The sequence below is a fragment of the Schistocerca serialis genome, chromosome 1 (genome assembly GCF_023864345.2).
Source record: "Schistocerca serialis cubense isolate TAMUIC-IGC-003099 chromosome 1, iqSchSeri2.2, whole genome shotgun sequence".
NCBI classification, from domain to species: Eukaryota; Metazoa; Arthropoda; class Insecta; order Orthoptera; family Acrididae; genus Schistocerca; species Schistocerca serialis.
The window spans coordinates 1234802503-1234830204 of NC_064638.1; the positions used below are offsets into that span (position 1 = coordinate 1234802503).

The window sequence follows — 27702 nt, forward strand, 5'->3', positions numbered from 1 at the left end:
TTAGTTTTGTGAGCTTAGGGATACATTTCTTGTTGTAGATATTTTGGTTAAGTCGGTATGCAGTTCCTATCTTTTGGTATCTAATTTAATTTGTTTTGGTTCCATGAGATATTTAAAGTGTGGAACTCATTTAATTCTGTCTTTTTTTGTCTCCATAAATGTTTGTGCTTCTTTGTTGCAGGTCATGTAATCTGTCTGAAGAATTGAATCTGATTTTGGGCTGATGAGAGGTTGCAAGATAATATTGCTAAATCACCTGCAAATGCTAGGTAATCTGTAGATTACTTGTCTCTGCTTAAATTGACTGGCTGATCAATTTTGAGGATTCATTTCTGTTTGTGCCATTCTAGGATCACTTTCTCAAGGAAATTCTGATAAGGGATAGAGACAGTCCATCTCCTTGTCTTGCCAAACTTTTGATTTTGAAAGGATCTGAGAGTTCCTCCACAAAATTAACCTCAGACTTTTTATTTGTCAGTGTTTGTTGTATGATTGTGAAGGTTTCCAGGTCTAGACCTTTTGTTTCTAATATTCCGAATTTTCATGGTCACCTGAGTCATACGCTTTCTTGAAATCAACAGATGTGCCGACTGGGTTTGCTACAAATTATCCAGTGTCTGAGGATTAGGTTTACGTTCAAATCTGCTCTGGACATGAATGGCCTAGTCTCTGTCAAGAAGATAATGAGATACAATTTTGTATGCAACTGATTTGAGTGAGATTCCCCTGTAGTAATTTACATTGTACTATCTCCCTTCAAGAGTTATGAATTAGGATCAGTGTCTTCAGGGTCTTGTGGTGGAACCTTTGGTTTGGTTTTGAGTAGTTAAGTAGTTCTTTGAAATATCTAGAAAGTTCTCTGCAGTTTTCTTGATTGTTTAGAACTATTTGTCCATTTTCTTTCCTGAAGCAGAGATTTTGTGGTTGATTTCCTGTGATTGAAGTTCTTATAGAAATTGCATGTGTCATTTCTTTCAAAGTCTTTCTTCATTTCAAGAAGTTGATCCTTTATATTTTCTTTCGGGCTTTCTGTTTAATTTGAAAGTATCTTTCCAAACCATCAGGAATGTTTTGAAGTTGTCTTCTGTCTTATTGCTGTTTCAACTGTTGTATGCATCCTGCTGAGACTGAATTGTGTACTCACATTCTTCTTTCAACCAAGGGTACATTTTCCTTTTTTGCAGAGAAATTAGTGTTTGTGCAGCTTTGATCAATTTACTTTTGAGTTGTTGCCAGTGTCTTGACTTCTTTTTCTCTAGTTCTTCCATGAGAGATTGTTGGAACCTGTTAGTTTCAAATTTGACGATTGTGTCTCCTTTTTTAAGAACCTCTGAGGTTTTAAATGTAATTTTATGCTCATCAGGTAATGGTCTGAGTCTATGTTTGCACCCTTTCTCATTTGGACCTTCATAACTTCTCTGTAGTTTGAATAAGAGATTGCTAATGGTCAATTTTGAATTCATCAATGAGCGAGTTCAGTGATCTCACCGTCATCTGTTTTGATCATTTCTTTTTGAAGTGTATTGATATAATTTTTTGGCTGAATACCCTGCAGAGCTCAACTAATCTTCATGCAATGTGGTTTGTTCACTTATATGCTGGGAAATTTCCAGTTGTTTCTCTGTACTTTCTTCCTTTGCCTAGTTGTGCATAGAGATTGCCTGTAGGGTTTTGAGATGGTTTTGTTGAAATTTAGATGCTATTTCTTCTAGTGTTTCCCATGACGTCCCTACCTTTTAGCAGTTCGTTTTATTTTCAGTGTTGATTGGCATGTTTGCATTGGTTAGTGTGTAGTTTCATTTGCACACTTCAAGGTGACTGTCATTAGTCTGCTGTTTACAGGTTTCACATTTGTTGTGGAGGTATGTCTCTTGTGAAGGAAAAGCAACCCCTAAAAGTGGTGTGTTTTTTAAATATTTGTTTATCCACTTTACTTCTGAAAAGTCTTTAGTTCCCAAAATCCACTGCATTCTCATTGGCCAGTTTTGTGTCTTGGAGTGCCAGTATTCAAATTTTTTGTGCATTTTATGGTTTGCTCTAGTTCGTGCAACTTTCCTGTTCATAACAGACTATTTACATTTAGGGTGCCAAAAAAGGGTTTCCTCGTTTGGGTGAAGTTGGCCAGAGGACTGCAATCCCCTCTGTTTGCAAGACAGCCCAGATGCCTCAGAATCTGATAACTGAGTTGTACTGTTCTTGACAGCAGTGGATTGGTTACCACCTGCCACACCTCACAGTACTTAATTATTTCAAGTGTTGCATCAAAGCTCATTTTTTTATGATTGGAATGTTAATTCCAGGACAAGAATTCCAGCTGCATCTCTGCTAATCAGATGCAGACCACTTTCCCGCTTGTTACAAGTCAGACACAAAGTGGATTTTGCACCATGTAAAAATAACAACTATTATTATTATTATTATTAGACATACAACAAGTGATGCTGGAATGTAATCCTAGATGGAAGTACACTGCAAACATAAAAAATTCTGCATACTGAATGAAAAGCAGAATTTCAATACTAATAATAATCCACCAAAGCTGGTTTTTCTTTCCCTTTTTATCTTATTTACTGTTACTAGTTTTGTGTGATGGCTTATTCTCAAGAGACACCTAGTTATAAACTCAAGAATTTATTTGAATTTATTCACCTTCGAACATTTTACTTGTTACTGGTGTAATTATTTACATATAAAGCTATGATACATAAAGTACATAAAAGTATGTGGCAACCATTGACTGTCAGTAACTGCCACCTGCAGAGAAAATTGTCTTTGGACTGTGTTTATGGGACTGCGTGTGCTTTTGACTCAGGGGGGGAATGTTTTTCCTGTGTCTGGTGTAATTACATGAACCATAATAAAAGTGCCCGATTGTAATTCTGCTTGAATAATTGGAAAAACTGATTGGAAAGAACAGTTGGAAAAATGTTGAAGGTAATTTATCAGTCTGTGCATAGCCTTGGTTGAACATTGACTGATGCCAATATCAACAGACCTTTACTATTATTACATTCAAGGTCAATAAAGATAATTTGGATTATGTACTGCTGCTTCCAGTAGTGTGTAGTACCAAATAATCACAGCAATCATTGAAATTGTCGATCTGTCACAAGAAGCACATTTTAATATAATTAAACCACGTTCAATAGGTACCAATCAAGTCCGAGTCATTACCTTCACATTAATTCCATTGTGTTTAGTCTTGGTTGTGACAATGCTGATGCAGGAATGCTCCTCCAGAATATCGTGTAAATTATTCCTGTCTTCACTGAACTTCTCAATGCAGGATCTTGGCAGCAAGTGCAATGATGAACAGATAGGGGTTGATCTTATAAGCGTACGAATAGATATTCCGTTTCCAATAACTTGTTATAATACTTTTAATGAACAGTTAAAATAAACGTTCTTAACAATGCTGGTACAACGAATCCAAGCATACATCTGTACACTACTACTTCCCAAATAAAAGGGTGAAGATATACGAGTTACCAAAGTGAAGAGAGTATTTCTTACTTTGTTTCACACAGATATTTAATGATGTATCAAAACATTACCCCTGCCACAAAACAGCTCATTAATTTACCTTTGGCAGTGTCTACAACTCTCTTAGTTTACATATAAGAAAACAAATGAATGGAAAAATAATATGATTCAATACAATGAGACAGGTGAAATACTCTCAGACTTCAAGAAGAATACAATAATTCCAGTCCCAAAAAAAGCAGGCGTTGACAGATATGAAAATTATAAAACTATCAGTTTAATAAGCCATGGTTGCAAAACACTAACACACATGGAAAAACTGTTAGAAGCTGACCTTGTGGAAGATCATTTTGGATTCTGTAGAAATATTGAAACACATGAGGCAATACTGACCCTACTACTTATCTTAGATGATAGGTTAAAGAAAGGCAAACCTAAGTTTCAAGCATTTATAGAATTAGAGAAAACTTTTGACAATGTTGACTGGAATATTCTCTTTCAAATTCTGAAGGTGGCAGGCATAAAATACATGGAGCGAAAGGCTGTGCACAATTTGTACAGAAACTAGAAGGCTGTTATAAGAGTCGAGGGGCACGAAAGGGAAGCAGTGGTTGAGAAGGAGGTGAGACAGGGTTGCAGCCTATCCTCAACGTTATTCAATCTGTGTATTGAGCAAGCAGTAAAGGAAACAAAAGAAAAATGTGAAGTAGGAATTAAAATCTATGGAGAAGAAATAAAATCTTTGAGGTTTACCAATGACATTGTAATCCTGTCAGAGACAGCAAAGGACCTGGAAGAGCAGCTGAGCAGAATAGACAGTGTCTTGAAAGGAGCATATAACATGAACATCAACAAAAGCAAAACAAGGATAATGGAACATAGTCGAATTAAGTCAGGTGGTACTGAGGGAATTAGATTACGAAACATGACACTTAAAGAAGTAGATGAGTTTTGCTACTTGGGCAGCAAAATAACTGATGATGGACAAAGTAGACAGCATGTAGACTGGCAATCTAAATGTTTCTGAAGAAGACGCGTTTGTTAACGTTGAATATAGATTTAAGTGTAGGGAAGACTTATATGAAAATATTTGTGTGGAGGGTGTCTGTGTCTGGCAGTAGAACATGGGTGATAAACAGTTTAGATACGGAGAGAATAGAAGCTCTTGAAATATGGTGCTATAGAAGAATGCTGAAGATTAGATGGGTAGATCACATAACTAATGAGGAGGTAGTGAATAGAACTGGGGAGAAGAGGAATCTGTCGCACAACTTGACTAGACAAATGTGTCCTACCGACATGACATTCGTCTGATCGGTAGGTAGGACACATTCTGAGGCATCAAAGGATCACCAATTTAGTGCTGGAGGGTAAAAATCGTAGAGTGAGACCAAGAGATGGATACACTAAGCGGATTCAGAGGGATGTAGGTTGCAGTACTTATTCGGAGGTGAAGAGGCTAGCACAGGATAGAGTAGAGTAGAATAGAAAGCTGCATCAAACAACAACAACAGGGGCGCTTTACCAGCAGAACTGCTGGCAGTGCGGTAGGGAAAGCCGGCTCGCCATTGGTGTTTCCTGGGCAACGGTGTCACGTCCCGCTCCGGTCAGCCAAACATCAAAGGTCGCAACTTAGGGTATTTTAAACGCACTATAGTGTGAACGCGCGACGAAGTCATCCTGATTGGCTGACTAAAGTCACGTCTCCTGTGCTCGCTGTAGTTAGCTGACTAAATCACGGGTCCTGTACCGGTACGCTGATTGGCTGACAGTAGCAAATTCAGCTGCCGCCATCTTATGCTCGTTTTACACGGGACGTGCGACGCGAACAAGAAAGTCGCCATCTACTGCAACGCTCCACACAACAGGTGGCCCAACCAAGAAAAAGCGTTTACGCGGTGCATGCCTGTCTAATCGTCAGCTCTAAGTGTCTACAGTTTTTGTTGTCAACTCCCAGCAAGTGAACCGACGGCCTAAATTTACTTCTCGTGATTATCAAGTATTTTATGTCGTTTTGTTATTATTACTATATTTAATTTATTTTAGGACACCGTTTTTAGTTGTTTTCGTGCAGTTTACGTGAAACTTAAGTCACTTACATGTGTAAATGACCTCACTTTTGATGCTGGGAATCATGGACAAACCAATACAAATGTTGCTTTTCTGTTGCCAATGTTAGTTCACTAGATTAACTCACGTTTTTCCTTTCGTGAGAAGACATTATGGCTGGTGTGAGAGTGCATTGGCGAATGAACAAGAACATATTTCTACGAGCGGTTCCAGAAAGATCCGGGTCACTGGTTTACATTTACTTCCCCATATAAGCGTCTTATCGTTTAAATTCCAATGAATGCTTCCCACCCGTTAACTATTTATGAGATGGACGAACCAGAACATTTAGTTGAGCAGGAGACAATTCACGAAGAGCGTCGCGCTGTTTGTCATGTGTGTTCTCCACTTGATCTTTTGCGCAAGTGCGCAGCACTTAAATACGCGTGAGGATAGGATCGTACGCGTGAGTTTTGTGCAAGTGGCCCCGTCTACACGGCGGAACCGGTGCATGATGGGTAATCTTGCAAGCCTACACGTCCCATGAAGAAAGGGCTTTAATTTCAATGTGTGTGTGTGTGTGTGTGTGTGTGTGTGTGAAGTTAATGCAACGTAGTTGGCGGATTTCGTATTCATACTAGCGTGTTCCGAAAAGGGGCAGTTTGAACGACATAGCAAAGAAAAGATCTCTCCAAAACGCACCGTTTGTTGTGCTACAGTGGTAGGAAGTCCGATAACGGTGTATAAAATTTTTACCGTTTTGTTTTTCTCACGTTTCGTAAGCCTGTAGAAACCTTTATTATGGGTAAATAGAACGAGCTTGAAGTATATGTATTATAAGAAAGAACAGATTGTATTACACTCATAGGAAAATTGGTGGTGTAGAATGTATGGCACTGGATCGCCAATGATCTATGTAAACGGATTAAGATCAGTGAGACTGAAATAAGCAACTGCTGACATTTAAAGGAAGATGTTGTATTAAAACTGTCGGGTAATTTTAGACGAACCAAGCTCGAACGGATACCAAAATGCACAAAATAAATGTTTTGATTAAATCACATACTGATGCTAGTTACTATGTTTCCTCCAAAATTGCCATGAAGCATATAACATAAAGTAACTTAGGCGTCAGTATTATATTTAATACTGAACCTACAACTATATGGCTGAATGCCTTAAAGAAATAACCATTTACAGAAGATTACAAAAGTTTGCTGTCAAAGTTACCAAATTACGGTTTTTGCAGTATTCGTAATTCTACTTGAAAGGGTGTCAACATCAGCAATTTACTGAAAATGCTCTTCTCTGAACAACTTACTTTCAAACTGCCGCTTTCTGTACTGATGAATTAGACGTGCGGGTGATAATGTTGTATAAGCAATGCGCTCATGAATAAGTGATGCTGTTCTTAAAAGACAGAGGCTCATTCTGGCAAGCGGTAACAAGTAATTTAAAAGAAATTATATGCTGCAATAGCACTTCAAATTTCGAAACCACAGCCAAACAATAATAATAGCAAAGACATACTTCTCACAACATGAACTGCGACAGAGAATTGTTAGAATAGTATCTTTGGTCTCCGTGAAAGAAATCATGAGACCGACATTGTTTTGTCCACTTTTTACGTAGAGCTATTCAATCGCCATCTATTGAGATTATCGGAAATTAAGTTCCAACAGACGGGATGAGGGGTGAATTGTGTAGCGTAAGTTTAAGGCTTAAAAAACGTTGGGACGTTCTTGTGGACGCATAAGTTTGTAATGCACATACGACTTAAGTCTGAATATTTGAAAAATGGTTTATTTTAATATCTCCTGAACTGAGTTTCATGTATTGCTATGATTTAGATTGCATGGAGTAATTGTGCGATATTGTACTTTTTGTCACATCAGCGGCTGTTTTAATGTATTGAATAAGTGCGGGATGACTTGTGTGGTAAACGGTGGATAACGAAACCTAACAACAAATGATGTACCTGTGTTCTAATGTCAATCTCTTAATGATATCACAGTCGTTACCAGCAATGTTTACTAATAACTTATACTTTAATCCATTACGTGCCTCAGTTTTTGCGTGTGTGCAAAGTACACAAGAAAATTCGTAACCGACGGTAGCTACCCTTATTTGTACCCAGTTTTACTGCAATAGTTCGTTGTTATTGGGTTCTATCGTGTACAGTGATTTCATTGTATGTTTCGAAGTTTGTTTTTACTGGAGTCTTGTTGACGAGTGAAGAGACTACGCAGAGTGGGATGAAACAATATCTGTTTTTCATGCAGCCTGTAAGCATAACTTAAATGTCAAATATTTAGCTTATATGAAGAATTATATATATTAACTGCAGCATGTAGGCTACGGCATTTTCTCAGTATTCCACACCTAAATGAAGCTGACTAGTAGTACTGGTCAGTTAAATAACAGCCCAGTTGGTCCTGAATTTGTCTTAAATGAGAGATGTTGCAGTTATTGATTTGACATGTGAGTCATTGACATTGACATTTATACTAAAATGTAGACTTTCACGGCCGGAAATATCATGTCCATTATAATTATCCGGGCTGTTATGCCGTGGTCGGTTGATGAATTTCGTCTCAATTCCCAACGTTTCGCCTCCGACTGCAGGAGACATCTTCAAGGGGGTCCGTAGGTCGATGGAAGGTCCAACACACACAACAATCTCAAGTAGCGAACCAGTTGGTGTATTGGACCTTCCATTGACCTACGGACCCCCTTGGAGATGTCTCCCGCAGTCGGAGACGAAACGTTGGGAATTGAGACAAAATTCATCAACCGACCACGGCATAACAGCCCGGATAATTATAATAGACATCGACATTTATGTAAGACATACAAATGCGTAAATACGTCTTGAGCTGAAAATTTGTGTATGTGACTTTCACTGAAATCTTTTATTTTACGAGATACTTGTTGCCATTAGAAGCAGTCTGCACATTTGTGAAATATTGTTTGAATCTCATAATGCATTTTCTAGAAGTTGTTATATGATGGAGATCGTGTTTATTGATAGATAAATTTGAATTATAACCACAGTGTGGACACTCAGTTTTTGATACCAGTTCTTAAGTTGCTGTTCTTTTGTTAAGCAATTACTCGACTTATTTCTGCAGTAAACTTCTTTTGAGTGTGTGTGACTGATGAAAGCCGCCAGCAATAACAGTCGACACATTTCACACTCGGAGGAATTTTATTAAAATGGGCACCATCCACAAAAAAGCTTTTACTCTTGTGTGCATTGATTCGTTCCACATCCCTGAAGGTTTCACATTGTGTTGATAAACCAATAATGATCTAGATTCATCATTAAAGCACTTTTTTCCCCTTATTCATCTTCATGTTAGTATATGACAACACCACCATTGGACTATTCTGTATGTTATTGTTGTTTTAAGGATTAAATTCAGTTCTTGTGAATTATCATCTTGCATTGTGTTCTTCCTTTTTCCAGCTATTGTGCAGACTGTGCTGGCTCTGTCAGAATTGCAGATAATGTAAAATTAAAATAAGTTTCCAAATGTGGCCATCCTTATATTAATGCCATAATGAGTTCTTTACAACAGTCGAGTCGCTTTATACCATTCACGAATAGTGCTCAGCGGTCACAACTACTTCCTGGACAAGGTATGAAAACTTATTCTTATTTCAGTAGTATTTGTAAGTTCAATTAGAGAAAAACAGTGTTGAAGTTATACTTGTACATACCCATGTATTGCCTCCCATCTGAAATATAGCACTATTTATCGAAATGGCACTTAAGCTATAGTTGATACAATCTTTGGAGACTACATAGACCAGTGTGCGATAATGTACCCCCCTCCCAAACTCAGTTGTGGAGATGGTAGAGTCTTTACAGTTTGTTCACAAAGACAACAAGGGCTCCCTAGTTCCGAATAAGCAAAAGCTGATCGGCTTCGGTCTGCCTTGTGTATTATCCTCTGCCAACCTCATTGATCAAAACCCAGAATCTTGTGTCAAGCCATTGCAGAGTGATTGTTGTGCCTCTATTGATTAGTGACAAAATGGTTCCTAGCCCATCATGGGGCAGTGTCAGATACACTTTCCACTTTTGGGAGTAGGGCAAGTGGTAGTAAGCTGGCAAGTGTGTTCATGTTAAATGATAACAAAATGTTGTTAAATGCCATGTAAATAAATACTCATGTCTACTTGTTAGAAATGTATTTTGGCACTCTCTTTCAGTGGTTGTCAGCTAACATAGGCAACTATCACTTTTAAATTACCATACCTTTTTTAATATTAATTGTAATTACATATAAATACAGTTACTGTAAAGTAATAAAATATTCCTTAAATAACTACACATTTGTGACAAGATGTGAGGTATTCATGGTGCATTGAGTTACTGTGTTGTTGTGGTGGATATGATGTTCTGACAAACATTTGTGTAAAGAAAAAGATATAAAATGAATAAATCAATAAATAAAATATATAGAGATACATAGCTTTCAGGGATGATAGCTAGAGTGCAGTGCTATCATCTGAGATATAGTTTGTTATCGCTTGAAATGTTTAACAGTTAATTCGGAGGTTCCTTGTGAAAATATTTAATTACTGAAAAACATTAACTTCTGTAGTTTTTATGTTATTGAAATAATTGTTTCATTGGATTAGCCCCATTTTTTTTCTGAGATTGCATATGTATTCAGTTTGTCTCTATTATTTAACTGTGATTTATTATTGAATTTCTAAAAGCTGTAAGAAGCCATATTTCAGACTGTTACATTTAGCTGTTTCTGCCGCATTGTCTGTTCTCTGGCTAAGCGAGCAACCACTGTCCACATGCTCTGTGCTTTACTCATTTCTGGCCACACCGGTGACCATATTTGGACCTGTGCAGGGCCGTTCCGGTTGTCCTGTTGGACGAGCACACCACTTAGCTTCCAGCCGTACAATCAAATTTACCTCATACCAATTCTACATGGTGGAATAAATGCACTTTAAAGTGTAACTCTGTGTGTGGTTGGAGGTGCATTTGTAAAGTTGCTTCCTGGTACTGCTTCCTTTACAAGGAGATTTTTTAAAACCACATATGCAGTTGTGTAGGTTATGACTCACTTCAGTCATTTGCTGGGGTGGGCACTTGTTTCAAAAAAAAAAAAACACAAACAATCCTATGATCTGCTATGTGACAAAAGCTGCAATAAAAATGACAGTAATTGCCATGTTGTAAGTTTTAGTACTGGCCCGTTTTAATTTTGATTTACCTATGAGAACTGACACCAAGCATGATTATTCAACGTGAAATTATCAATTTCAATTTCACGAATCCTGTAAGAATTTGTTACACCTCAGTGTCAGTTTTTACTTTTGTTAACGTGTAATACATGGTTGACGGCTAGTAAGGTGGCAGATAGAGCCACTTGGAAAATAAATTGACATGTGAGTGCAAGTGTAGTGCCAGAACTGCTTGACATAAGTTGACTTGTTCCCTCCTTGTTGTCCCTTACCTAATTGACAGCCTGTGTCCAAGGGTAGAAGTCATGGGCAGAATGGGTTACAGTATGCTTGATGCACAATACAGCGATCATGCCTTGTGGTGCTCAGGCTTGGTCGACCAGAGCTTTATGACAAGTATACTTGTTCTCGTGTTCCTACACAGTCAAACATTGGGCCACTGTCACATCAGAATGCTCCACAAATCTGAATATTGCACGTTTCAACCAGCCATCCAAATAGAGACCCGTAGTTAAGCCGCTTTTAAACTGTCAGGGGCTGATGGTGCTGTTTCACACTGGTAAGCAGCATCTTCACATCCGTCATCACTCAACATCTGACACAGTTGATTTCCCTCTTATACCCACTACCAGGCGTGGTAACAACACTGAACAGTAACAACAGCAATACACTTTGATGACTATTCTACTTGTCACTGAGTATTGCAACTCCAGTCGTTAACATACCTGTCTATTTTGTGCCAATGCATGAAGATACATGGACATCCAACAATGTCTCCTAGTTGCATCAGTTATTTTTGTGAGCCAGTTCATTTACCTTCCACACAAATATATGGCTTAATAAGTGTTTAAGGCTAGATTCAAATGATTGTAATTAATAGACATCACCACTCCTATTCAGTAAAATGGAATGCAAACAGTCACTAAAATCAGTTTTTAATTATGGAAAGGAGAATTGATGTATTTAGTGCAATTAAAGGAATATACGTGAAACTTATTTTAAATTTAGTGTACCCCCAGAAATGTCTTCACAAACCCCTGTGGCTACAGGTATCTTTTGGAGATATGTGTATCTGATTGTATATCTCTGTTTTAGTTCAACCAGTGAAAATACCACAGACTTCATTCAGAAGACTGAATGGATAGCTCAGCCAACTAAAACACTAAAGGATGGTTTCAGTTGAAAGAATGAACACGTGTTTCGACTGACAAGAAGCAGACTGGTTTCACTTGAAACAGAAAGAGTGAATAATTCCATAGCAGCTCAGCTTGGCCAAGGCTGCTACAGGTCAGGGAGCTGAGCGATTATGGTGCAGCTGCAGGTCAGTGAGCGGAGGCAGGTGCGATGGCATGTGGGCTGCAGCAGGGGAGATGAGCAGGTGTTGTTCTTTACTGGAAGTTTGCAACATAGGATGGCTGTACACCTCAGGAGATACAAGATGATAGACGACATAAAGGGAAGAGGAAATTGTGCAGACCTGAAGAGGATGGCAGAAGACCGGACAGCCTGGAGAACTACCATGTGAAAACCTGCCTTTAGGCAGAACACATGATGATGATGCTGCTGCTGATGATGATGGGTTTGACCTGCCACCACTTTTCCAAATTTTTCAGACATGTGGATCATGCAGGGAAGGTCGCCCAGTGTGTCTCTTCCACTTCTGTGCCTTTCCACCTTAGCGCCCTTCTTTTTCCAGTAAGGCAGTATGCCCAAAACCCAGCCCGGTAGCCATCCTGTTGCGTGTCGGGGGAGGGAGGTCATAAAGTACCTGCTTGGTAGTAGCCCTCTGACCATGCAGGGTTCGCACTATTGGTGACTGAGCTGATATCTCCCATACATACCCAGGAGTATGTGCCTGTCGTGACTAGGGCACAGGGGCTCTGAGCAGCAGATTACTGGCCAGGTAACTGTTGCTGAGGCTGGGGGGTGTCCATGGGGAGAATCTCCATTCGGAGTGGGTGGCAGTGTGGTGGATGACTTGACTATGAAGCTTTCTCCTGATATTGGTCTCACAGCTCCAGCAGTCTCTTCAGAAGGAAAGAGCTCGATTAATGCAGAGAGATACGATCTTAAAATGTTTCCTTCCCTGGCTACGCTGTGGGAGGAACATCAGGCTAAGGGACAAGTAGAGAAATATTCCCCGAATACCTGGTTTGTTCAAGGACAAATGGGAATTCCTTTTTGGCCGCAAAGCTGTTATTCATTGTAGAGATGCCAGGGAACAAGTTTGGGGAAATTGCAGCCATCTCTGAAATAGAGTGGGTCACTTCTGGTTAGAACAGCATCCCCTGCCAGACATGGGTGTTGCTTGCTTGTGACAAATTGGGTAACATTTCAGTGTCTGTCACTCCCCATAGCAGTCTAAACATGGTTCGAGTCATCATTTTTGATTGTGACCACCTCTTGTAGCCTGATAATGAGCTATATGCCAACTTGGAGTGATGGGGTGCACTTTGTCATGTCCATAGGGAGCCAAAGGACAATAGGGTTACTACCAGGGCCTTTATCGGCCTTTGAGGGCAATTCATTGCCTGGAAAGTTAAAGTTGGTGGTACACCTATGTGACGTGAAATAATATGTCCCCCCCCCCCTCCCCTCCCCTCCCCATGCTGTGCTTCAGATGTATGAAATTTGGGCACGTCATCGTGTTGTGACAGCAGGCCAGTTTGTAGGGATTGTGAACGCCTGTTGCACGTGGACGTTCCTTTTGCTCCTCCCCCTGTCTGCATCAACTGTGGAGGGCACCATTCTCCCTGCTCACCAGACTGCACTGTCTTTCAGAGAGAGAGAGAGAGAGAGAGAGAATACAAGAATATAAGACTGGACAGACTGATATAACAAGAGGCCAAGGAAAAGTATGAGCATCTACACCCTGCACGCATAACAATGTGACAACATTGCCCTCTCTGCTGGTGATACTCTCTTCCATTATGCTTCCTACAGTACGCCCTAAGAGCCACTTGACCATGCTTTGTCCACCTGATGGTTGGGAGCTCTCCCCATGCTGTATCCCCCACACCCATTTTGGGAACAATGGCTCCCCACCAACTGGGGATGCAGATCCCCTTCTGCAGCTGAGACACATCACCCTCATACAGCTTATCACTCCAGGAAGTGGTCCCTTGGGACAGTCTCCTCCTAGGTTTCTGCTGGTCTTCAACCGGATTCTAGCCAGTGGCTGAAGAAGCCACAGGCTGTTGGTTGTAGGGCTTCATGATCTTCTTCATTCCCAGAAACTAATTCAAGGAAATCCTCCCACTCATCCAAACCCCTAAAGAAAAGAAAGACAAAAAGAAGTCTTCCAAGATGAAGGAAATTCTAGTGGCCACCATATCTCCCATGTTCTGCTTCTGAGCCTACAGCAACGATCCCGGTGGCCCCAGAGGCTTCAGATTGCACCACACAACATGCCCCAGAACTTGTAGGTCTTGATACCGTACACTCTGAACCAGTGGGAGCAGGTGACCCTGAGACATAACCTGTCTTTTGCCTTCACAGTATAGTGACAGTACAGTACTCCAGTGGAGATGTAGTGGTTATTCCCCGCCACCAGGTTGAGTTCCTTCCTTGCTTTCTGCATTACTGTTCATCAAACTTGATTTCCAGCAACACAGATCCTGTGCCCTTCGTGGCTACTGGGGATATATGTTTTAAGAATCATGCTGATCATGATGGGGTGTCAAGTGAAGTTTGCACATACTTTCTTAACTCTGTATATAGTGAACTGGTCCCCCTCGATACAACTTTGGAGGATGTGGCTGTTTGAGTTAGGGCATTTCAGGATTTTACTACCTATAATGTTCATCTCCCTCCCTATGATGGATTGCCTGAGAATGTATTGTCTGCATTGGTTTCTCAGATCGCCCCCTCTCCCCCCTTCCTAATCTTGGGCGACTTCAATGCTCATAACCCTATGTGGGGTGGAACCTCGAATGCTGGAGGAGGTAGAGACACCGAAAACTTCCTGGCACATCTTGACCTCTGTCACTTGAGCACTGGTGCCTCCACACACTTCAGTGTGACACATGGAACTTACTTTGGCTATTGATCTTCCTGTTTGCAGCCATGGCTCTTCAATGCCATACGTGATATCCGTCAGTTGACCTTCTCATCGGCTTTAAACGGCTCTGTGCATGGGTCTGTCACTTAATAAAACAACGGAAGCAAGAATGCTGCAAATGGTACTGTTCAATCATTGGACCTTGTACGCTTCCTTCGCAGATTTGGGTGAAGAGCAGACGCCTCGATGCATATCAGTCCCCTGCAGGTGTACTTGGTATTTCTTTGAACAGTACTGTATTCACTGACTCAGACACTGTAGCTGAACTTTTTGCTCTGTGTTGTGCTCGAGCCTCTGCCTACAAGAATTGTCGACCTGTCTTTCATGTCCTTAAACATTGGATTGAATGATTGCATGTATCTTTCACTACACGGCACCTGGAGCCCTGTAATCCTCCATTCAGTGAGTGGAAATTATACAGCCCCAGAAACAAACCGCATCCACAACTAAATGCTTAAAACCCTACCAGCGGATCGTCAGCGCGACTCCCATCTCAATGGTGGGAGAGTATCGTTGTCCCTGTGATGAAAGCATCCCCTGCAAATGAACTGTGACTGCCCAGTTAGTCTCACTAATGTTCTATGTAAGTTGCTTGAATGTGTGGTGAAATGGCAGCTGTGTTGGCTCTTGAGTCTTGGGGCCTTCTGGCTCCTTCCCAAGGTGGTTTTCACCAAGTCCTTTCCACTGCTGATAATTTGTTTTGCTTGGAGTCTGCCATCCAGACAGATTTTGACTGACGTCAACAGCTTATTGCTGTCTTCTTTGATCTACAAAAGGGTTAATGACATCACAGGGCGACAAAACATCCTTTCTGCCTTACATGAGTGGGGTCACCAGGGTCCACTTCCAGTTTTGGCCCAGAACTTCTCATTAGACCGTACTTTCCGCGTTCGAATTCGTGCTTCCCACAGTACCCCTCATAATCAAGAGAATGGGGTCCTGCAGGGCTTTGCATTAAGTATCCCCTTCTTTTTAGTGAATATCAACAGTCTAGCTGTGGGTCTTTGGTATCATCCTGCTTGTATGCTGACGAATTTTGCTTTTACTGTTGCTCCTCTAATGTGGATGGTGCTGAACGCTGACTTCAGGACACGGTTCAGAAAGCGCAGTCATAGACCCTCACCCTGGGCTTTCAATTTTTTGACACTAGGACTTGTATCATGCACTTCTGTCACCATCGTACTGGTCATCCACAACCAGAATTTTACCTCAATGACAAACTACTCAATGTGGTGGAGACTTACTGCTTTTTGAGACTGGTCTTCAATGCCCGGCTGATGTGGCTTCCCCATCTTCTCCAACTTAAGCAAAGGTGCCGGACACACCTTAGTACACTTTGCTGCTTCAGTAACAGCAGCAGAGGTGCAGACTTCACTACCCTTCTGCAGCTTTACAAAGCCATGATCCTGTCCCATCTTGGTTATGGAAGTCCAGCATATGGTACGACATCACCCTCAGCATTGTGATCACTGGACCCAATACACCACTGTGGGGTTTGATTTGCAACAGCAGCCTTTCAGACTAGCCTTGTGAACAACCCGCTTGCGGAGGATGGGATCCCTCCACTACAGACCAGGTACCAACAGCAGCTGCTCAGTTATGCTATACATGTTCAAATCTCCCCTAAACATCCAAACTGCCATGACCTTTTCCCTGGTAGGGAGGTCCACCTTCCACAACAGAGACCTAGAATTGGGGTCATAATTGCAGTTTGACTAAAACATATCTACTCTGAATGTCAACTTTCCCCTCTGTCGCCTCTTGTCAGTGAGTAATCGCGTACATTCCATGTGTTTACTCCGACCTCAGATCTATCTTGATTTATCATTTGGACCGAAAGATTGTCAACACCATGGTGTTTCGCCACCTGTTCCTGGGTGTCTTTTATGTGTTTCCAGGTTTGGAAGTGGTATACAATGATAGCTTAATGGTCAGTCGACAAACTGGTTTTGCATACACACGTGCAAGGTGAAGTGCACTACTGTCCTAGCTGGCCACGTGGATGCAGCATCTTCACTGCTGAATGGGTGGCCATCAAACGAGCCCTTAGCCATGCTAATTCTTGCAGTGGCAAGATTCTTCTAATCTGCAGTGACTCCCTGAGCAGCCTTGGGCTGTAGACCAGTGCTACCCTCATCACCCATTAGTCATGCCTATCCAGGATCTTCTTTTTGACCTCCATAAAGCTGGACAGCAAGTAGTCTTTGTTTTTACCCCTGGACATGTTGAGATCTCAGGGAATGAATGTGCTGACAGCTTGGCAAATTTGACCACCACGATGCTGATTTTGGAAAAGGGGGTCCGAGAACTGCACCTGTGGTTGACTTTACGCCATCAGTTGTTGGATGTCTGGAACTCGGAATTATTCGCCATGGACTCTTCAATCTGAGGGCAATAAAGGAGACATGACCACACAGGGTCTTCCCTTCTTACAGGGAATCGATTGTCCTTTTTCGGATACACATTGGACATACTTGGCTTACCCACAGCCACTTTCTCCAACATTAGGACCACGTTAATGCCGATGCGGTGTCTGCCTGATCTTACTAGACTGCCCAAATTTGGCTGCTTTGTGGCGATATCTTAAACTTCCTGGCTGACCCGGTTTTACATTTCGCCTGCGAAGATAGTTTCTGCTTATCTCTGTGAGGTGAGGCACTTTGGCATCAATGACTGCCTGAGGGGTTGGAGGGACACCCTTCGCCTGCTGTGGCCCATCGGTGGGGTCCCATGGCAACCCTTGCTTGAGGTCTGGGCTGGTCCCTACCCTTCCTATTTTTTTATTCTCCTTGTTTGTGTTTGCCATTTTTAATGTTTTATCTATCTTAAACTTTCATCATCTTGTCTGTGTTGCTTATTTTATTGGGGCAGCAGATGGTGTGGTGGTGCTGATGGTTTGCAGAGGGTGCATCTTCCACAGCATTCCAAACTCCAGGAATCTCCAACGGCATTCTGGGCAGAGCGTATCAACCTCTTTATCACCTCTCACTCCCCCTACTTCTCCATGATTATGTGTCTTATTGTATCTGGCTTGCAGTCAGGCTTACCAGGAATTGCCTTCCTCTTCTGAGGTTTATTCCTGGTTCGATACATAAAAGATGAAGGGACTGAGACCTCACAGTTTGGTCCCTTTAACACCAACAGCCAACCTACCTTGTGTTTTTTACCAGTCCCTCTAAATTGCAATAAACCTGTAGACTCCAACATTTAAGACAAGGGTAACTTTAACGTTAGGATAAATGTCCCTACATTCTACCATGGGCAAACAAGATACACACACACCAACAAAAAAGTCAACAATAAAGAAAAATATTTACTACGGCACCACATTGTGCTGGCACTGCAAGTCAATGGTCAACACTCCTGATGTGGTACGAACGAACCATTGAGACAACAGCTACCACTGCCACCAGACGTAGCAGTGTCAGAGTATCTGATGACCACTTTCTGGCAGCAGATGTAGTGACTCGGGTTGCTTGAGGCTGCTGTGGGTTGAGGGAGCTGAGCAGCAGTGCATGACAGGTCAGGTGCTTCGTAGCATCGTGCAGTGTGTTGGGCCTCATGGGCACATTGGGGAGAACGACAGGTGCCCATTGTTAGCGAGTCATGATGCTGATGCCACAGGTTAGCGAGGGCATCCAATGCAGTGGTGTGCCATCCGCAGTGAGGAAAATGAGAGGTTTTGTCCGTTACTGGATGTTTTGCAGCACAGGGTGACTCTACATCTCAGTGCTCTCTAGGATGGTCCGTCATGTGCTTAGGTAAGTGTAACTGACTGTGCAGTCCAATACAACAGTCGTTGTTTAGGACCGGTGTGGGACACCAAGACTACAGCAGATGTTCACAGAACGGCCAGGGGACAGTTTGGATGCGCCGCGCCTGGGTAGTGTGCGGGAAGACAACTTGCAGATCATCCACAAACAACCCTCAGTAGGTGAAGGGTGGGCAACACACTAGTCTTCACCTCATCTACGACGTCCAAATCGGCTGCAACAGCAGACCACAGCTGTGACTTGGATTGGAATGCCTGTCTCTTGGTGTCAGAGTGAACAAGCAGATTGCCGAAAGACCATAGTCGATCGGCTTGCCATGGTTCCAGTGAAATTCAATAGAAAGTCATTCTCTCTGGTACTGGGGACACATACAGAATGGTGGCATGACTGAATGTGTCCACGAGCTGCAAAAGCCTGTTTATTTAAAAAGCATAGCTCACATCTATGGTCCGGTTGCTGTAGGCAAGTGATCGTATTTCTCCTGGTTTATTGGATTTAGCAGCATTCATTGCCTTATTGTGGTGGTTCAGTAACTATTCTTGGTTGTCGAGCTCAGGTCTTTCTCTAATGTTGGACTGTTGCAGTGGTGCTCTGGTGCTAGGAGTTACAGAGCCTTACTTCCGACAGCCCTGTTATGGTGTAATGCAGAGTTTGCTATTTTGCTTCCTTCACTTGGAAGTTGTGTGCCTTCTGCTGCATTTGCATGACACCATATTGACGTGCTGATTGATACACCAGCTTCACTCGAATGAATGAATAGCCCATCTGATAAGGAAAACTAAAACCAAGTGATTTTTTTTTTCTTTCTTCCAATAGACTGGTTTCACTCAAAAGAATGAATGAGGAATTCAACCAATAACTAAAAATATAACCAAATGAGGTGATTGTTTTCAAACAACTTACTGAATTGATTGTTTTCATTCAGTTGTTGCCATAACAACTCAGAGGCAGTATGAGACTTATAACTTAACAATAACAAGGATGGTCAGATTACTTTGGATGGAATATGGTGTAGTGATTACTGCATTAGTAATACTCTGTGTGTAAAACCATGACATGGTTCTGTGTAGTTAATTTTCTGTATCATATTCCACTTAGTTATAACTGTGTCGAAAAATGTTCCTTTCTTCTGTACATCTGAATGAGGACTGGCTTTTCTAGACACAGTGTGCAAAATTTGTGAAGAATGTGGAAAAGTCATTTACTTTGTTGATGAATAGGCGATTGAAAATTATTTAATTTTTTAAAATGCATATGGAATAATAAGATTAATTACTTTGGTGATTAGCATCATGATGAATTCAACATAATTGCAGGAACTTTCCCACAAAGCCTCAGTGGAAGTGAGACAGATGTTTCTACATCTAATGAGAACCTAAGCCATGAAGAAAGATATGTAATCAAGCACACAGCACGACAAGAGCCACAAGGGCAGGAGAATCTTAGCTCAAACAGAAGCAGTTTAGATGTATCGTCGTCTTCCTATAATACTCTCATCATCCATGGAGCTGGCGATGAGAGCTGGACTGGCCGGTAATAGAACTTTGGATTATTTCCTTATGCATGTTTATTACTCTCTCTGTAAACCTTCAATACTTCATTATCTTTCTCTACTGTCCAGCTAACTATACTTCATACAGCCTATCCTGTATACCTAGCTGAATAGCCACAACCTAAGAGTTGTTTGCAGAATAAATCCTTCATTTTGTAACATAGTGATAAACGTATTACTAATGAAAGATACAGGTCTGGATTTGGAAATTAGGCTGGCACACTATTTTAGTCAGTCAAAAATTTTGGATTACGTTATAGCAGAATAAGAAAGTCACCCTGGAAACACCATACAGGCTGTGGCTAAGCTGTTATTCACCAAATCCCTTATTCTTCCATGGTTACAGTCTGTTACCTAAGTGAACTAAAATAGGCCATACAAACAGGTGCCTCATCTTAGTGGACTTGGGCGTAGTAATAATTATTGTTTCCTTGTCATTCTAATGTCACAAAATAATCCACCTCTATTCCTCCTCCTCCTCCTACTACTACTACTACTACTACTACTACTACTACAGCAGTCATTAATCTGAAGATGACGTGGAAAACTGAAAATGGTTGTAAAACAAAAGGATTTGGTGTAAGAACTGTCAATGTGTCTATGCATTATTCTTTCATCATTACTCAAATACTTGTATCACCACTGCCACCACTGTTACCTTTAGCTCTAACATATTGCATCTCATTCAGTACCTTTTTCTACACAGTATCCATCCTGAAAATACTATTGGAACAACTGTTGCCCTCTGGAGTCCTTGGGCACAGAACAGCATTTCATTTATTTACAATTGTAGTAATTAATGTTGTGATTTGCTGAATCGTATTTCTGAAAACTTTCACACTAATTGATGGAGATTTTTGTAGACAATTTTCTTTTGCGGTTGCTTTTTCTCAATGTACAAAATAATGACATGTATGCTGAAGGTAATATAAATTGTGTGCTGAAATCTCTTGTGGAGTTCTTCCTGGAGTTTCTGGCATTGCAGTCAGAATATTGTGTAAGTCTACCAACTTGACTCATTCATCAGCATTGCTTTTGGAACAAGCAATCTCCCCCCCCCCCCCCCCAACCATGCTATCAGAGAGGCAGTGGAGTAGTTTCTTAAGCTCATACAAATGTGATCAGTTTTGTTGTACATACTGGATAGGCGCAAAGCTGAAAACTGTTTTCAGTGCTTGATTTGTATCTTGAAAATGAGTATAAACACAATCATAGAGAACTTCTCTGTTCATGTTGGCTCATATTCAACAGACTGTGTTTGATGCAGTGATGGCATAGCACTCTTTCTAACAAATATTGTTAAGTATAAAAATAAATCATATTTGTCACAGCTTGTAAAAAGAGAGAGAGAGAGAGAGAGAGAGAGAGAGAGAGAGAGAGAGAGAGACAAAAGTAATGATTTCACCACCTACAAAAAAGAACAAAATCTCTAAGAACTAATAGAGATATAGATTTAATAGTGAGAAAGGAAAATTCAGTAGCGAAAGCCAATGATGAAACAGAATTCCTGGCTAATACTTAACCTTCAGGAGGCTAAATGTGTAGTAACGCAGATACACAAACATAAAAGTAAAAGTGAGACACTTCCTACCATTCAGAACTAATAGTTCCTTTTTTTGAGGGGAAGAGTGAGATAGGTTGGGGAACATTAAAAGGTAAGGCAGGCCACTCAAACCTCAGGATGCAGTGACACCCACTTGTTGGTCATTCAAACTCCAGCTTGAATGACCTGCCTCTCTTTTTAACCTTTGCCAGTCTATTAGTTCTGAAAACGAGAAAGCATCTTACTTTTATGTGGATCTGACGGCAGTACTGCACATTTTGCCTTCTGAAGCTCTGTAATGGCTGGCACACTTATGATTTATACGTGAAAGTTAACTAAGCTGTTAAAAAAACATAAATATGTAAATGTCTTTTGCCACTGCCAACAGTTTATGGAAAATTAGTATGTGAGAGGTGAGCCAAGTCAGATATTCATGAAACTATGTGCAGTCATTACCATAAATTTTATATAGGTCAGTCCGGAATTGCAATACCTGTTCCCATTAGTACAATGATTGTTTTAGTTTTGAGAAGTCTAACAAATATGTCATTCTAAAACCACATCAGAGAGCAGGGCACTGTGAAATAAGATCTGGCCTAGTTATGCTTGCTAGAGAAATTCTGGTAAATAGGTATATTAGAGAAGACAGAAAAATATGCATATGACATCAAATGGAAGGGGAATCATACGTGAAAAGCAGACTTCACACACACACACACACACACACACACACACACAAACTTCCATGATAGAAAATTCGTTGAATGTCCTCCACCCTCCCTCCCTCCCTCCCTTCTCCTTTCCTTAGTTCTTCCATGCATTTCCCATGAATTCCTCAGTACAGGCTACACTCTCATTATTACTAAGGAAATTCAAACAGTGCATACTGGTCTTTGAATATTGTTCATGTACTGTTGAATGATTAATCGCAAAACTAATGCCATGAAGTGCAACACCTTAATAAAATAAAAAGGTAAGTAACAACATGTGATGTAGTATCTATCACATTTTATGTACTAATTTTATCAAACGGTTATGGTTGAAAACGGCCATATTACCCGTGGATCACGATGCTTTGTTTGATAGTAGGGAATTGTTACAGGTTATCGGGTATTCGAGATATGCAAGATGGAAATGGTCAGAACTACTTGTCATCTCATTCCTACAGTGCATCACCGACTGTGGAAACAAACAAGAAAATGGGATCTCATTCCCATTCTCCTTCTCCTTCACTCTCATTGGGCAGCAACAAAGAAGGTCGCATCTATGATCCCAGTGTTCGTGAGATAACTGATATTCCTGATGATTACTTGAGTCAATCACAGGTACTGTAATAATTATGAATTATCTTTTTTATGGTAGAACCACAACAAATTCTTGAACAAGTTTTCGTGTGTCGGGCTGTAAATTGATTTGGAACAAATGCTTCGAGGTTAAGGAAAAAGACAAAAATTATGTGGTGCATTATAATGTTCATGCTAATAAAATAATAGCTGTAGCTACAGACAAATAAGTAAAAAGAAACATGCTACTGTTGTGAGCATCGTTTTGTCAGATGTGTGAATTGTTTCACCCAATAGTGTGGCCTGTATCAGCATGTAATGGTGTGCCAATAAGAACCAACCAAAGCATGGAAGAAGTGGGAACAATCTGTATGTACATTAACACTCAAAGTAGTTCGCATGGAAGAACAAAATTCCAAGCACAATAATATATTACCATGAAATGGCATAATTTCAAAGAAACACCTTGTTCGAGGCATCCAGTTGCCTCTTGTGCAAAACAGTAGAGGTCCTGCTTTGCTGACAGTACAAAGAGCAGGGCCTACCTTGGTATTACTCTGATGCTACTGTCAGCAATGTCTCCAGCTGCTACTGTGATGACAATTGCAGCTGCTTAGCTGACGATGGTCATGAACTTCTTCCCACAAGCAGATGGCTTCCCCGTGACACAGGGCAGGCTGCCCTGTCTCGTGGTTGAACAGCGGACACTGTACTGCATTCCAGGATGTTGCTCCAGGTGTCATAGCCTCATGGTGTAGGCTGTGATACTGAGATGAGAATGATCTAGTACATGAATGGCAGAGTACTTATATGCTCCAGACTGTGTTCATTTAGGCTTAAGACACGGACTCTAAACACTTTTGTGGTGCAAGTGAGAAAAGGCTTCCTTCTTTCAGCTAGCATATTGCAGTGTCGGCTGTTGCTATACTGCTCCCACCCGGCTCCCCTTCACAATGCCAGTTGGCTGTGTTGGGCTTGGCAGTGTGTAACACTCTCACCCGCCTTTGGCCGGACCTGTTGCAGCTCACTTCCGCTCTGGTGTATTTTTTGACCAAACACGGTCAGTATGCTACATTGCTCTCCTTTTATCAAGACCCAATTCCTCAGGTCAACCAAACTAGATTATCCTTTACACTACACTTCCTGGCAACTGGTCCTGTTTCACCTCTTAAGAATTGTTCTACAGTTGGTTTCCTTAGCCCTTTCACTTTTCTTACACATTTCCATGGGGGGCCCTTGCCCTGTCCTTTAAGTCAAATACCACGGATCTTAATTCATTACTACACTTCTTGCACAATAACTTCTAACTCTCTATTCCCAACTTATAAGCTAAAAATGAATCAGTTATTTCTAATAGTACCCCTTTGTGCATTCAGCTTCCTTCTACTGCATTTATGCTCGGGGTATCCCATCCACTGGAATTTGAGCAATGGCTGGGTCTGAGCTCAATCTTGTGCTTCGTCTTCTAATTTCCAGAACAGGGACTGCACTTATCATAAAAAATGCCGCTTCAGTGGTTGGTACGACAATAGCCAGTGTTGTCTCTTTCCACTACTGATTTTCCCAATTTGAATTTACGTGCTGCAATGATCAACTTCACGTGTAACTGCTTATTTGCTGCTGAACATTTTACCTTGTTGATGAATGATTGTCTTTACTTATGCCATTCCTTGGTATCTTTACTATCAGTTAGTAGGGAAATTAAAGGGGATTGGTCTAGAATTTGAACTGAAACAGATTCGCGAACTGCTTCAAATTCATAATATGTGTGGTACTGTTAGTGGGTACATTTGAAGTTTTGTGTCGCTAGATGTGTGGTAATTTATGGATAGAATAAGAGTTTTGAGGTGAGGTGTACCAGTAATTAAAAATAAAATAACACAGATTTTCTAAATTACATGTAGTTCGGTAACTGACCCTGTCCCTCACAATTTGTTTTAATGTATATTTATATGTCTTATCTACCACAGGTTTTAAAACACCTTGCAAAAGAAGTGAAGGTTGTTCCATGTGGCACAGAGGGAAGTAATGGAATTAGAGAATCTGCTGCAGGCGATGACGAGGAAGAGGAGGAAGAAAGTAAAAGAGGGGATTCTTGTGACAGACCAGAACGATTATCTGCAGGCAGAGAACTTACACCACGACCTCCACCAGAATATCCAAAATGGCTTGACTCCCCTGTGTCATATAGGTTAAGAGGTACTGGTGCTGGTCCCACAGGAACCCTTGCTGATAAGATCAACCTCTCAAGATCCCAGCCAGATCTTTCTCGCATTGGTGGCAGCAAAATTGGGAGTCCCAGGTAAGTCTTTGCACATATTACTGATTTAAAAATCTGCTTTTGAGCATAACTTTTCTGTTGGAGTTAACTTCAATATTATTTATGAACTTGTGTGTGTGTGTGTGTGGGGGGGGGGGGGGGATTTGGAGATTGTGATTGAATAGTTTCTATATTGATCTGTGCTACAGTTTTACACTCAAATTTACATAAACGTTTCAATCTCTGCATGAAAACTTGCAAAGGAACTGTCATTTCTAGACTTGTAGTTGATTTATTGAAGCCCAGAAATCTTATGTAGTATTTCCCCCAAAATAAGACGTTCATGACAAGAAATGTTAAATATACACTAAAAATTTGTAGCATGAAGATAATACTCTTGTCACAACAAAATATGTTTGGCATTGACAATATTGTAAAAAGGATAATTGCTACTCACCATAAAGATTGCACATTGATTTGCAGACAGGCACAATGAAAATACTGTCACACGTTGAGCTTTCGGCCAAAGCCTTCTTCAGAAAAGCAAACACACACACATTCACACAAGCAGGCGCATCTGATGCAGACATTAGCACTGTCTCCAGTCACTGTGGCCAGAATACATCTCTAACCTTGAACAAAATCAGCAATCCGGAATGGGATGTGAAAGGGGGAGAATTAGCAGGGTGTACAGGTGCAGGAAGAGAGAAGCGTTGACTGGCAGAGTGTGCAGCAGGACAGGGTTGCCAGGCACAGTGTTGGGGGCTGTGGGGGAATTAGTGGGGTAAATAGGGGGCGGGAGAGGAGAGGAGCGCTGAAAGGGAAAAGAACAGTGACTGCAATGGCAGAGAGCGGTGCACTGTTAAGGTGAGGGGATGTGAACTGGGAGGAGGTGATAGGGCAGAGGGGTTGTAAACTGTAGGGTGAAGGGTGCAAGGACAGTAAGTTATCATAGGTTGAGGCTGGAATGATTTCGGGAGCTGAGAATGTATTGTAAGGTAACTTGCATCTGCGAAATTCAGATAAACTGATGGAGGGTGTGGGGTGGCAGGTAAATTAATAAATAGGTTTGCCATTTACAAGAGCCTGATAACTATTTTTGCGGTCAGCCAGAAAGTGATGGAGAACATACTGATCATAATTTCCAGCCTACAAGTCCACGTTATCCTTTGTATTCTCTGAAAGAAAATGTTCCTACGTGCTATTTACTCAGCGGGATCAGGAACTATGACTATAAACGAAAGTTTTGGGTTCCGCTAAATAGGTCAGGTGTCCACTACACACAGGGGGCGGCTACATGAGTAGCAGGGACTGTGTGGCATGGACTGGGCTGTTTTTTAGGTTAGACAGTCTTGGGAAAGATCAAAAAAGGCTCCAGTCTCAAAGGGTACAGGGCAAAGAAATGATGAGAATTGCCCAAGCAACAGTCAGTATTGTAGGTGTAAATTGTCACAGCTGCTTTGGAAAAGTACCAGAGCTTAAAGCGCTGATAGAAAGCACTGAAGCTGAAATCGTTTTAGAAACAGAAAGCTGGCTAAAGCCAGAGATAAATTCTGCTGAAATTTGTACAGAGACGCAAACCATGTTCAGAAAGGATAGATTAAATAAAGTAGGTGGTGGTGTGTTTGTGTCTGTTGGTAGTAGTTTATCTTGTAGTGAAGTTGAAATAGATAGTTCCTGTGAATTACTATGGGCAGAGGATATATTCAACAGCCATACCAAAATAATAATTGGCTCCTTCTACTGAACCCCCAGCTCAGATGGTTTTATAAGCTGAATGCTTCAACGAAAACTTGAATCTCATTACAAGTATCCCACTGAAAGTTATAATTGGTGGAGACTTCAATCTACCCTCAATTTGTTGGCGAAAATACATGTTCAAAGCTGGTTGTAGACAGAAAAACCTTCCAAAATTGTACTAAATGCTTTCTCTGAGAATTACTTTGAACAATTAGTTCATAAGCCCACACACGTTGTAAATGGTTGCAAAAACACACTTGACCTCTTAGCCACAAATAATCTTGAGCTTATAGAGTCATGACGGATACAGGGATCAGTGAACACAAGGTCATTGTAGTGAGGCTCAAAATCATATCAACGAAAACCACTAAAAATAAATGCAGAATATATCTATTTAAAACAACAGATAAAAATTTGCTCGATGCCTTCCTAAGAGTGAGTCTCCATTCCTTCCTAGCGAATTATGTAAGTGTAGACCGGATATGGCTCAAATTCAGAGATACAGTATTGACAGCAATAGATAGATGCATACCGCATAAGTTAATAAGAGATGGGACTGATCCACCATGGTACACAAAACACGTCAGAACACTGTTGCAGAAGCAATGAAAAAAGCATGCCAAATTCAGAAGAACGCAAAATCCCCAAGACTGGCTAAGTTTCACGGAAGCTTGAAATTTAGCACGGACGTCAAAGCGAGATGCTTTTAATAGTTTCCACAATGAAATGTTGTCTCAAAATATGG

The 27702-nt window shown here is 41.0% G+C and overlaps 2 protein-coding genes across 2 annotated transcripts in view; one reads left to right on the plus strand and one right to left on the minus strand.

Moving 5' to 3' along the window:
* The window catches only part of LOC126419193 (rhodanese domain-containing protein CG4456-like), a 169427-nt gene extending 162376 nt beyond the window's left edge, over window positions 1-7051 (minus strand). The window contains exon 1 of the mRNA XM_050086330.1: window positions 6854-7051. Within this exon, the coding sequence (XP_049942287.1) occupies window positions 6854-6962 (109 nt within the window). The 5' untranslated portion in view covers window positions 6963-7051. The remainder of the gene's footprint in view (window positions 1-6853) is intronic.
* Window positions 7052-7115: 64 nt separating this feature from the next.
* Window positions 7116-27702, plus strand: part of LOC126419217 (angiomotin-like 2a) — a 133494-nt gene continuing 112907 nt past the window's right edge. The window contains exons 1-5 of the mRNA XM_050086356.1: window positions 7116-7240; window positions 9002-9174; window positions 19896-20112; window positions 22777-22999; window positions 24928-25259. Of these exons, the coding sequence (XP_049942313.1) occupies window positions 9096-9174; window positions 19896-20112; window positions 22777-22999; window positions 24928-25259 (851 nt within the window). The 5' untranslated portion in view covers window positions 7116-7240; window positions 9002-9095. The remainder of the gene's footprint in view (window positions 7241-9001; window positions 9175-19895; window positions 20113-22776; window positions 23000-24927; window positions 25260-27702) is intronic.